General features: G+C 43.1%; 1 protein-coding gene across 1 annotated transcript in view; it reads left to right on the plus strand.

Moving 5' to 3' along the window:
* Positions 1–13,859, plus strand: part of PLA2G15 (phospholipase A2 group XV) — a 205,484-nt gene that overhangs the window by 107,955 nt on the left and 83,670 nt on the right. The window contains 1 exon segment of the mRNA XM_075188816.1: positions 12,456–12,947. Within this exon segment, the coding sequence (XP_075044917.1) occupies positions 12,815–12,947 (133 nt within the window). The 5' untranslated portion in view covers positions 12,456–12,814.

Consider the following 13,859-nt stretch of genomic DNA (forward strand, 5'->3'; position numbering starts at 1 on the left):
GTGCGTCTTATACATGGGGAAATACGGTATATCGATTATTACAGATCTAATTAATGAGCTAAGCTGTTAGTGTTGTGGCAATAGTATGGTTAAAATAGTTTCTGTCACGGGCACTAGGAGTCTTTGCCCAGGATATCACCAGATGATGGACTTACCAGAGTAATATAGTTGGTAATATGGTTCTCTGGTAGCAGGGTGACAACGGAACAGGAGAAACAGCAGATGGTGAGAGAATGCTCGAGGAAAGTCTATGACTAGCAGCAACTGGTAATGAGTAGATGAATGTACACGAGGAACCAGATGGACAAGGGAACGTGAGGAAAGTCAGTGGTCTGCGTATAGCAAGTTGTACCACTGCTATAGTGAGGTGGAATGTCCAGGAGTAGCGAGGAGGTAGTGAGAGTCAGCGGTCTGCATATAGCAAGTTGTACCGCTGTCTAGGTGAAGGAATGGAATCCAGGTGAAGGTAGGTAACAGGGAAGTCAGTGGTCTGCGTATAGCAAGTTGTACCACTGCTTATGTGAGAGGATACTTGAAACTGGTGTCACAGGGAACAGGAGTCAGTGGTCTGCGTCAGCAAGTTGTACCACTGCTATATATATGTGAGGAGGGGCACGAGGAGATGACTGTACAGCAGAGTATACACGGGGCACACAGAACTTGATCCCACGATGATATCCACAATACAACGATAACTGACAAGCACTGCTTAAATATACAAAGTCACAATAACTATCCAGGCAATAGGAAACAAAGTCAATGGTAACAATAGCTTCAGTGGATAGGAGACTCCGGAGGAGAACACAACTCAGTCCAGATGGATATGCAATACACAAGCAAAGTCAATGGAAAGTATGCATACCGCGGTTCAGGAGAGCAGGCTGTCAGAGAGACGTGCAGGGATACCTGAACGGCTGAAGGCCGGCAGGAGGAGAGACCACTGGAGGGTGGAAGCGGTAATCAGGTTGGTGCAGCGCACGGCAGGTAATCCAGAATGAACGAAGCAATACTCAGGATGCAGCAGTAAGTGGAACTGGAAACATGAAGAACACGGGAGAGTTGAGGCTGTCTGGTATCCAGTAGTAGAGGTGGAGGCAGCGGAGTACTGACACGATAAACCCAGGAGAGTAGAGACGGTCAGGAACTCTGTAGTAGTAACGGAGGCAGCGGATAGGAATCAGCTGAGTACAGGCACGATGAACACAGGAGAGTAGAAGTGAGCAGGAACTCTGTAGAAGTAACGGAGGCAGCGGATAGGAATCAGCTGAGTGCAGACACGATGAACACAGGAGAGTTGAAGTGAGCAGGAACTCTGTAGAAGTAACGGAGGCAGCGGATAGGAATCAGCTGAGTGCAGACACGATGAACACAGGAGAGTTGAAGTGAACAGGAACTCTGTAGAAGTTGAATACACGAGGAACACAGGAACACCTTCAGAGGCTCATGGGGAATGAGACTCCAAGATCAGGCAACCAGGTGATGATCACAGAAGGTTTAAATAGGGAGGGTTGCTTGATCATCCAATCAATTAAAAGCAACAGGTACTGAAGGTTTGAAAGGGCTGCACATGCGCAGACCCTCAGGATGGCGGACGGCCACGGTTCCTGAATACACGGGAAGTGGCACTCACAGTCCGGTGAATGACAGTACCCCCCCTTTTAAAGGTGGGCATAGAACACCTGGAACCGGGCTTGTCCGGAAACTTGGAATAAAACTTCTTAAGAAGAGCTGGAGCGTTGAGATCTTCTGCTTTGATCCATGAACGCTCCTCAGGACCCAAGCCCTTCCAATGAACGAGGAAACGAAGAACTCCTCGCGAAATTTTTGCATCCAATATGTGAGTAATCTCAAAGTCCTCCTCTTGATGAATTTGAACTGGCCGAGGTGCTGAAGGAGGGACCGAGAATTGGTTGATGATAAGAGGTTTGAGCAAAGACACATGGAAGGCATTGGAAATACGAAGGTTCTTAGGAAGTAGAAGTTTGAAACAAACTGGATTTATCACTTGAATGATCCTATACGGACCAATAAAACGAGGAGCGAACTTCATAGATGGGACCTTCAAACGAATATTTTTGGTTGATAACCAAACACGATCTCCGATTTTTAGTGGTGGAATAGCCCGTCTCTTTTTATCTGCAAAAGACTTATATCTGGCAGATGTCTTCTTTAAACAGGTTTTGACCTGAGACCAAATATTTTTGAAGGTTTGACAAACAGTCTCTACAGCAGGAACTTGGGTGGGAGGGAGGGCAGGAAATTCCGGAAAAGACGGATGGTGACCGTAAACCACAAAGAATGGAGTTTTAGAAGATGACTCATGATACATGTTGTTATGAGCGAATTCAGCCCATGGAAGCAATTCTACCCAGTTGTCTTGGTTGGCTGAAGAGAACATCCTTATAAAAGTCTCAAGATCTTGATTGACCCTTTCGGTTTGTCCGTTTGATTGAGGATGGTAGGAGGATGAGAGTGATAATCAGATACCCAAGGTCTTACAGAGGGCCCGCCAGAATCTTGAAACGAATTGTACTCCTCTATCTGAAACAATCTCGGAAGGACATCCATGAATACGGAAGATTTCTTTGATGAAATAATCAGCCAGAGTAGAAGAAGAAGGCAAACCAGTCAAAGGAACGAAATGCGCCATCTTCGAAAATCTGTCCACCACTACCCAAATAGTATTGCAGTTTTTACTAGGAGGAAGATCAGTAACAAAGTCCATACTAATATGGGTCCACGGCTTGGACGGAATGGGTAGTGGTTGAAGCAAACCCGCTGGAGTTCTGCGGGGAGTCTTGAACTTGGAACACAATTCACATGCAGCCACAAAATCTTTGACATCTCTCCTCAGAGAAGGCCACCAGTAACTTCGAGAAAGAATTTCAAAGGTCTTGCGTTCACCAGAGTGTCCAGAAAAACGAGAAGAGTGAAACTACGAAAGGATTTTCTTCCTAAGAGCAGGAGGCACGAGGGTTCTCCCAAATGGTAGCACCTTAGTGGAAGAAGCAGCCAGAGAAACACATTTGGGGTCTAATATAGAGTGGCTGGGACCATCTTCAACGTCTGAGGACGTCACAAAAGCTCGAGATAGAGCGTCTGCTTTTCTATTTTTTGCAGCTGGTTTGAAGGTTATGATTAGTTCAAAACGAGAAAAGAAAAGAGACCATCTTGCTTGACGAGGATTCAAACATTGAGCAGACTGTAAATATGACAAATTTTTATGATCAGTAAAAATTGTCACAGGATGACGAGCTCCCTCCAACAAGTATCTCCACTCCTCTAATGCTACTTTTATAGCCAGCAACTCCTTGTCCCCGATGGTATAATTCTTCTCCGCAGGCAGAAGACCCCGAGAGTAAAAGGCACAAGGATGGAATTTTTGTTGCTCTGATCTTTGGGAGAGAATGGCTCCTAAACCAACATTAGACCTCTGGGAAGAAGGGAAGCGTCACATCAGGCTGTCGAAGAACAGGAGCAGAGGAGAAGGACTCTTTGAGAAACTGGAAGGCTTGAAGAGCCTCAGAGGACCATTGTTTAGTATTGCCCCTTTACGAGTTAGGGCCACAATAGGAGATGCAATCGAGGAAAAATCTTGAATGAAGCGTCTATAGTAATTGGCAAAACCTAAAAAACGCTGAATTGCACGAAGAGTAGTTGGCTGAGGCCAATGTAACACAGCATTCACCTTTTCTGGATCCATCTGAAGACCAACTTCGGAGACAATATATCCCAGAAATGGAATCTGGGGCAACTCGAATGAACATTTTTCTAACTTGCAGAATAATGAATTTTTCCGGAGTCTGGAAAGGACCTCTGCCACATGTTGATGATGAGAAGGCAGTTCTTGCGAAAAAATCAATATGTCGTCCAGATAGACGACGACACAAACATATAACAAGTCCCGGAAGATCTCATTAATGAAACCCTGGAAAACAGCGGGGGCATTACATAACCCGAAGGGCATTACTAAATATTCATAATGCCCGTCTCTGGTGTTGAAAGCTGTCTTCCATTCGTCACCGGACCTGATTCGAATAAAATTGATCGTATCAAGGGCTCCCTTGATACGATCAAATAACTCAGTAATTAATGGAATGGGATACCGATTTTTGATAGTTATGGCATTAAGTCCACGGAAATCTATGCAGGGGCGTAATGATCCATCCTACTTTTTTACGAAGAAAAACCCGGCTCCAGTGGGAGAGGTAGAAGGTCGAATAAATCCTCGCTGGAGATTCTCTTGGATGTATTCAGATGTAGCTTGAGTTTCAGGTAACAAAAGTGGATACACACGTCCCCTGGGAGGAGTCTTGCCAGGTTGAAGATCAATCGGACAGTCCCACAAACGATGAGGAGGAAGACGTTCAGACTGAGTTTTATCAAATACATCGGCAAAAGAACATACTGAGGAGGAAGTCCCGGTGAGGAAGGTGAAATGGAGGATTGCTGTATTTTGAGAGGAACGACTTGAGAGAGGCAACGATGATGACATTCAGGCCTCCAAGACGTAACTTGAGGAGTGTGCCAGTCAATCTGGGGAGAGTGACGTTGAAGCCATGGAAGGCCTAATACAATCGGACTGGTAGTAACAGGAAGAATTAAAAATGAAATTTCTTCTTGGTGTAATACACCAATTTGAAGGGTTACTGGAGACGTACTCTGGGTGATGAGACCATTAATAATGCGTGATCCATCGATAGCAGTCACAGTAATAGGTGTCTTCAAAGTAATCACTGGTAGGGACCATTGATTCACGAGGGATTTAGAAATAAAATTTCCTGCAGCTCCAGAGTCAATAAGTGCTTGGGACTTTAAGGATTTGGTAGCAAAGGAAACTGTAACATCAAAAGCACAAACTTTTAATTTCGTAGAACATGGACAGGACTCCAGGGACCCTAACTTCACCTCTCCAGAACTGGTTAGGGCCTGGCATTTACCGATTTTTTAGGGCATGAATTGAGCGTATGAGTGGAATCAGCATAATAGATACAAAGTCTATTTTTTACTCTTCGGTCCCTCTCCTCTGAAGTTAATTTGGAGCGACCTATCTCCATGGGTATCACCGGAGATGAAGCTGGGCGAAGTTGAGGACTTGAGCGAAGAGGTGCTTTAAATGAAGTTGTTTTTTCAGACTCTCTTTCACGAAATCTCATGTCTACACGGTGGCAAAGAGAAATCAAATCTTCTAGAGAAGTAGGTAATTCTTGAGTAGTCAGTGCATCTTTAATTTTATCAGAAAGCCCCTGCCAGAAGGCGGCAATTAACGCCTCAGTGTTCCACTGAAGTTCAGAGGCTAATATCCGAAATTGAATGACGTACTGGCCTACTGTACGAGAACCCTGACGTAGACGGAGGATGCTGGATGCAGCGGAAATAACACGACCAGGTTCATCAAATACACTTCGAAACGTGGAAATAAATTTGGCACTATCCTGTAATAATGGATCATTTCTATCCCACAGAGGGGAAGCCCATGCGAGAGCTTGTCCGGAAAACAAGGAAATGAGATAGGCCACTCTGGAACGATGAGTACAGAAATTGTGAGGTTGGAGCTCAAAATGAACTGAGCATTGATTTAGAAAACCCCTGCATGTTTTGGGGTCTCCATCATATTTTGACGGAGTAGGCAGGTGAAGCGTGGAAGCAGTAGACACCTGGGATGGCATTGGGGAAACGGAGGAAGGCACAGGAGCATCAACAGTAGCTGTGATATTTTGCACAGACGTTCTTTGGGAGGCTAACGCCTGGTAACATTGCAGCAAAAGTTGTTGGCGAGCATCCTGTTGTTCCATACGGGTAACCAGATGCTGCAGCATCTCTTTAGCTGTAGGTTCCGTACCTGGGTCTGTCATGGCCTGATCTTACTGTCACGGGCACTAGGAGTCTTTGCCCAGGATATCACCAGATGATGGACTTACCAGAGTAATATAGTTGGTAATATGGTTCTCTGGTAGCAGGGTGACAACGGAACAGGAGAAACAGCAGATGGTAAGAGAATGCTCGAGGAAAGTCTATGACTAGCAGCAACTGGTAATGAGTAGATGAATGTACACGAGGAACCAGATGGACAAGGGAACGTGAGGAAAGTCAGTGGTCTGCGTATAGCAAGTTGTACCACTGCTATAGTGAGGTGGAATGTCCAGGAGTAGCGAGGAGGTAGTGAGAGTCAGCGATCTGCGTATAGCAAGTTGTACCGCTGTCTAGGTGAAGGAATGGATTCCAGATGAAGGTAGGTAACAAGGAAGTCAGTGGTCTGCGTATAGCAAGTTGTACCACTGCTTATGTGAGAGGATACTTGAAACTGGTGTCACAGGGAACAGGAGTCAGTGGTCTGCGTCAGCAAGTTGTACCACTGCTATATATATGTGAGGAGGGGCACAAGGAGATGACTGTACAGCAGAGTATACACGGGGCACACAGAACTTGATCCCATGATGATATCCACAATACAACGATAACTGACAAGCACTGCTATCCAGGCAATAGGAAACAAAGTCAATGGTAACAATAGCTTCAGTGGATAGGAGACTCCGGAGGAGAACACAACTCAGTCCAGATGGATATGCAATACACAAGCAAAGTCAATGGAAAGTATGCATACCGCGGTTCAGGAGAGCAAGCTGTCAGAGAGACGTGCAGGGATACCTGAACGGCTGAAGGCCGGCAGGAGGAGAGACCACTGGAAGGTGGAAGCGGTAATCAGGTTGGTGCAGCGCACGGCAGGTAATCCAGAATCAACGAAGCAATACTCAGGAAGCAGTAGTAATTGGAACTGGAATCATGAAGAACACAGGAGAGTTGAGGCTGTCTGGTATCCAGTAGTAGAGGTGGAGGCAGCGGAGTACTGACACGATAAACCCAGGAGAGTAGAGACGTCAGGAACTCTGTAGTAGTAACGGAGGCAGCGGATAGGAATCAGCTGAGTGCAGGCACGATGAACACAGGAGAGTAGAAGTGAGCAGGAACTCTGTAGAAGTAACGGAGGCAGCGGATAGGAATCAGCTGAGTGCAGACATGATGAACACAGGAGAGTTGAAGTGAGCAGGAACTCTGTAGAAGTAACGGAGGCAGCGGATAGGAATCAGCTGAGTGCAGACACGATGAACACAGGAGAGTTGAAGTGAACAGGAACTCTGTAAAAGTTGAATACACGAGGAACACAGGAACACCTTCAGAGACTCATGGGGAATGAGACTCCAAGATCAGGCAACCAGGTGATGATCACAGGTGGTTTAAATAGGGAGGGTTGCCTGATCATCCAATCAATTAAAAGCAACAGGTACTGAAGGTTTGAAAGGGCTGCACATGCGCAGACCCTCAGGATGGCGGACGGCCACGGTTCCTGAATACACAGGAAGTGGCACTCACAGTCCGGTGAGTGACAGTTTTGAGTAGAAATATATGCCGTAAGAATCATTTACATGTGTTACATTTATATGTGACACAATAGTGTAATGGTTATGTATTCCACCCATCAATACTAAGTGCAGAAGTTTGAGGCCACAGGTCAACCCTAAGCACAAAGCATTTTAGGAGCCTCCATTAAGCGTACTCACTAAAGTTAAATTTAATACGCAAATGCTCATAACTTTGCGCAAGATTCGCCAACGTACTCATTCCTTGTTTTTTGGTGAAGTCTTAGCAGCTCTTGGTGCTTTAGTAAAACAGTTTTTTAAATTTATGTGTGTGTGTATCTAGGGTTATGAATTTAATAGCACTTTATCCGTGATGCTGTTAATAATAATTGCAACATGACAGAAAGAATTATCAGGCCTAAGACAGCGATTCAGCTGACCAAAATAGTTAGTGCAGTTTGGTGTGGGTGTTTCAATGTGAAGTATACCTTAGTGGATAAAGAAATGAGCTTGCAATGAAAAGGTAATGAGTTTGACCCCCGAATGATGCGTGTATGTGGCTTATCTTTGTATATTTCCATGTTTGAGTGTATTTATTCCACTCTGTGACTTATCTAAGAGTGCTTTAGTATATGTTTTGGTGTGTAATGTGGCTATATGTCATGTTGAACAGTGTGATCAGCTACAACACAGCAAAGCAGTTGTTGGTAAAGACTTGATTGAAAAAAGACATAGGAAATCTGTACTGGCCAAAGTGGAAAAATCTAAGTGCTGACCAAAAAGAAAAAGTATTAATGGAAGCAATATTAATATACTTTTGGTTTGTATAAATCAACATGGATATATTTCAATATGCATACAGTTTGACTCTGCATGTACCAATTCTTTCTGTGTATAATATTTCTAAGTATTGCCATTGTTCCCCATGTTTTAAGGAAACCAACTTATGATAGAAGTTGCTGGTCAGCTTTCATTTGTATTCTATTCCCTTGTAATCACCGCTTGTACAGTGGCGTAGCAGTTAGCCAATCCACCTTACAAGCTTGCAAACGTGTGTTCAAGTCCTCACCAATTCTCTTGTCTCCTAGGGATCATTAATATCCTTACAATATTCATGTTGCTGTTAAAAGTGTCCCTGTGGTAATAGTATGCTTGGTTTAAATTAGCGTAAATCTCAAAAATATAGTGTAGAGTTTTTATATGTCTATTTTTTAGTTTTTTTTATTGCAAACGCACCATCAACAACTGTCAAATCAGCCATGTAACATATTGAGACTAATGATAATGGTAATTGTTGAGAATCGAAAGAGATTTATAATAAATATTTATGCAAAAGTCTATTGTTTGTGCAACATTTTAAAACAAATAAAATAATTAACCATGCAGTGTGCACTCCATTCCGGAAAGTGGAATGAATGTGGAATGCAGTGATAAAGCCATTCCGGCAGTGGAATGCAGTGTGCACTCCATTCCGGCAAGTGGAATGAATGTGGAATGCAGTGATAAAGCCATTCCGGCAGTGGAATGCAGTGTGCACTCCATGCCGGCAGCCGGAATGAATGGGGAATGCAGTGATAAAGCCATTCCGGCAGTGGAATGCAGTGTGCACTCCATTCCGGAAAGTGGAATGAATGTGGAATACAGTGATAAAGCCATTCTGGCAGTGGAATGCAGTGTACGCTCCATTCTGGCAAGTGTAATGAATGTGGAATGCAGTGATAAAGCCATTCCGGCAGTGGAATGCAGTGTGCACTCCATTCCGGCAGCCGGAATGAATGAGGAATGCAGTGAGAAAACCATTCCGGCAGTGGAATGCAGTGTGCACTCCATTCCGGCAGCCGGAATGAATGGGGAATGCAGTGAGAAAGCCATTCCGGCAGTGGAATGCAGTGTGCACTTCATTCCGGAAAGTGAAATGAATGGGGAATGCAGTGAGAAAGCCATTCCGGGAATGGAATGCAGTGTGCACTCCATTTCGGCAAGTGGAATGAATGGGGAATGCAGTGAGAAAGCCATTCCCGCATACATGAAGTGTGTTTTATCAGATACCTGTAACGTCTGTGAGTAATGTCCAATATATATCTGTATGGAAGTATATATCCAAGTTGATCCCCATAATGCAGAGAAGATATCTGCCTAGCATACCAAACTGTAGTGTACTTTACTGAAGAGCCAGTAAGCAGCAGAGGGCGCTATATTACACTAACTAGTTCCGGCATTCCGGCAGTTCCGGATTGAGGCCAAAGGGCCAAAATCACATCAAACATCTTGCACTTGCGAGTTGCATTTATTAGAAAGGTGTCTGTAAAGAAAAAAGGCTTATTTTACACAAACATACTAATGGAACATTTGTAAGTTATATAAATCCAAATAAATATTTTTTTATTTTTAAAAAACCCAAAACGAAAAAAACAGTCTGTATTGATATGTATGCATGTTGTGCATATTTCATTTTGCTTTTTAAACGCAAAAGATGCTTTTAAAGGCGTTTAATAGTTGTTTGAGCTACCTGTATTGGACTTAATCATGACCCTGGCCTTCCTTAACTTTTGTGAAGGATTTGAGACATGAGTGACGTCAGTTTCACTTAACTGCACAGAGGGAACGCCTACTGTTCTCAAGTGAAAAAACATAACGCCTACCTTACTAAAATGATATCACATCTCCGCCCAGTCCACGTCTACTCTCCGCCCATTCCCACCCCTTTCTTCTCAAGTGGTCAGCCACCATCTCAAATATATTTGCGTTGGACTTTGAGATTGAGTTGACTTTGAGTGCTGTATCTGTTGTGATTGCGCAGCATATGTGGTGTTTTGCGCATCTCAAGTCTCGTTTCGCGCATTCGTAGAACCAAATAGCAGATGCGTATGCGTTTGCGTTCCTTGATGAATCGGGCCCCTGTTTTGCTCCATCAGTTTTAAAGATAAGCAGGGGCAACAGATGATAGTCAGCAAGATATGTTATATCTCCATTATAGCATATGCTAATAAAATATCTGCTTTGGAAAATCCATAGTCAGAATGAGGAATGGCTAGGCAGGTAGCAATACACAAATTAATACCTATCAGGTTATGATTCATTGCTAATTATGAGTGATTGCTTATCTGAGCACATTCCCTGCCTATGCAACTAAATTAATACTGTAGTTGACTGCAGCTTCTGTAGCAATTTCAGCTAGCATAATAAAAGATTCTATTATAGAGGCATGTGCTTATTGCCAGCTAGCAACAGTGATTGCTTTGTTTAAGAAGCGACCTGCAGATATATTAAGCTCAATTCTCCTTGTCTTGCCAACAATGTATTTCCTAAAACCAATATATAGATGGATTAGTTCAGCTGGCGGATTTTAAAGCACACAGTTGTTAAAGGATATTTATTTTATATTTCGCTGCAACTAACAGCTAATAAAAGTTACGTTTTATATCAGAGTTTCACAATCCCTTCACAACATTATAAACACCAGAGCATTAGTGCATCCTCTATATTCTTTCTTTTGTTATATCCATATCTAATAATATGGTTGCACTCTCTAAAACATGATATCAATAGCAAGTAATGAACCATGATGTGGTTATTTAAGAGAATATGCTCGGTATCATTGGTGCGATGGATTTAGATTACCTTATCCCGATTTCTTTCCTTTTTCCCGGTAGACATATATCAAACACACACACACACACACACACACACACACAGTATAGCAGGGCCCCCCATCCTTACACACACACACACAGTATAGCAGGGCCCCCCTTCTTACACACACACACAGTATAGCAGGGCCCCCCTTCTTACACACACACACACAGTATAGCAGCTCCCCCTTCTTACACACACACACACACACACACACAGTATAGCAGGCCCCCCTTCTTACACACACACACACACACACAGTATAGCAGGGGCCCCCTTTCTTACACACGCCAACCCCCCTCTTCTCTCACACTTATCTTGCAGGAAAATTCTCTGTCCTCTCACATGGGACGGCACCTGTTACATGGTGCACGTCCCATGTGACATCTAGCATTACGGGGATTGGAAGAGGGAGGGAGGGAGGGAAGGACCTATAGATCCGCGGCCACAGAGGAAGCACAAGCCACCCATCACCACACTGACCCCTCCCCCCCGCCGGCACCCGGTCTGAGGGGGCAGGCTAGAAATAAATCTTTTTTTTTTTTTTTAAAACTCCCCCAAACAAACATCAGGCGGCCTCCTGTGGCCACCAGTTTACCGGGAAAAGTCCCATAGTCTCTATGGCCAATCCGCCCCTGCCCATAGATTGTAAGCTTGCAAGCAGGGCACTCTTACCTCTGTGTCTGAATATATTACCCAGTATTGTCTTATAAATGTTTGTTTCCAATTGTAAAGCGCTACAGAATTTGCTGACGCTATATAAATAAATGCATACTTGCCAACATTTCTTTTTCTTTTTCCGGGAGATGCCGGCTGGGACGTGGGCGTGCAGGGGGCGGGGCGGCGAAATCACGTCATTTTGGCCCCACCCCTGTGACGGAATGACGCAAATCGCGTCATTTTACAGCGGGGGCGGAGCTAAACGCTGCGATTCCGGGTGAATCGCGGCGTTTAAACTGAATTTTTCCCACGTCCTATCAGGGAGATTGCCACACTCGTCCGGGAGACTCTCGCAAAATGCGGGAGTCTCCCGGACAATCCGGGAGAGTTGGCAAGTATGAATAAATGTTGACGATGATAGAGAACATAGGAAACAGGTCATTGCAAGAATAGCAGTTTTTTTGTGACTGCTGTTTCTAGTAAAGAATTTTAATAAATTGTCACAATATTTCATTCCTTATCTTTGCGATGACGAATGAAATTGATAATGTTTAAAATGCGTTTCATAATAAATACGCCCCAAAGTATGCATTAATATTTTTAAACTGCACCATCCACTAGTAGTCATCAACGTAGAAAATAAGGCTCATGCACAGCGAACTTGTCAAATTATTATTTAATAACAAAGTAAACAACCAAATGATGGCCCACGATGATTATCTGCAATGTAAGATGTTTACATTACAGCGCACCCATTCAGGCGCTGAAGCAAGATAACTCGTGACCACTGATGTTGTCTTCCAGATTCCAGAGTCCAATTTCAACGCACAGACATTAGTAATCGAGAATCCGGAGGAGTTCAAAGGTGATGGCGTTCGTGATCTACTACTTTTGTCTGAACTGTTGACTAAACGGAAAGGTTAAATGTGAGCTAATGGGACGGAAGGGCGATAGGAACAATATATATTGCATGTGGTGTTTTTTTTTTCTTAGAAAGGTAGACGGTTATTAAACGGCTCTGAGGGTTTTTTTTTTTGTAAATAGTAATAATAATAATAATATTAAAAATAGAAAAACCTGATTGTTTGTATTTGCATCTCTCCGAGACTCCCATCTCTCTCGTTATCTCCTCTATTCCTGCATGACGCTATGCATGGGCAGAAATGGCTGTTGGCGTAGGTTTGCGGGATGTCGCTGTCATCTTCTTATTCTTCTTATTATGGTTAACGTTCACATCGAACGCTTCCTCCTGCGGGATAAACGGCGGATGTACTCCGGGGCCACCTGTAGTGCTTGGTAAGTTTCCCTACTATGGAGAAATATGAATTGGATATATATGAAACCACATAACGTGTTCTTGATATTAGCAAATTTTATAATTGCGTACAAATAATTATTTGTATGATCAGGATTTTTAAAATTTGTGATACAGAATCAAGAGGCACTTTAGCCTTTTAAATTTAACCCCAAATTACAAAGGTACATTTTGATATAGATATTCAGTAGTAATTTTATAAAGATTAGCTATTTCTGGCACTATAGATTTTGTTCTGTTGATATTTTAGGTATTTTGTTAGGCTGACTTCTTTAAACTGTACCTTCTTTATTTGTAGTATTTTATTTTTTGTTTGTGCAGTGTAACAAGTCAGATATACATATAAAAGAGATTTTTCACTAGTTGTGGTTTTTTTCCTAGCCTGAATCTTGGTATCCAGTGTAAATCTTCAATGCAGGCACATAGTGATTGCATGTATCAGGAGTCCAATAAGTCTGTAGTTTTAACCATTTTAAAAACCATTTTATTACTATTTGTTAACCCTTATAAGTGGAAATATCCATTTATTTTTAGGAAAGGAACACAAGTGTTACAAACGTTCAGGAGACTATGTAGGGCAATGAAAAATACATTGTATAATTGTCAACACTGGGCATATTGACTTGTGGTTGTCAAACATACGTTGGATCTCTCTAAGGAAACTTCTTTTCTACTCTGCCTCATCTTCTGCTGTCTCACTGTTCCATCTTTCCATTCACACATGAAGCTTTATCCCTCTCTCCACAATGTTACTCTAGTCACTGCTTTCATTTTCATACATCCTCTCCATTACCCATGTACCTTTTGATACTGTTCATACAACACTTTTCCTCTGGTCAGGTCTCCTCTCCATGGTTCTTGCTAATAACTCCCCACCAACATCAGCATTTGTC

The sequence above is a fragment of the Mixophyes fleayi genome, chromosome 10 (genome assembly GCF_038048845.1).
Source record: "Mixophyes fleayi isolate aMixFle1 chromosome 10, aMixFle1.hap1, whole genome shotgun sequence".
NCBI lineage: Eukaryota > Metazoa > Chordata > Amphibia > Anura > Limnodynastidae > Mixophyes > Mixophyes fleayi.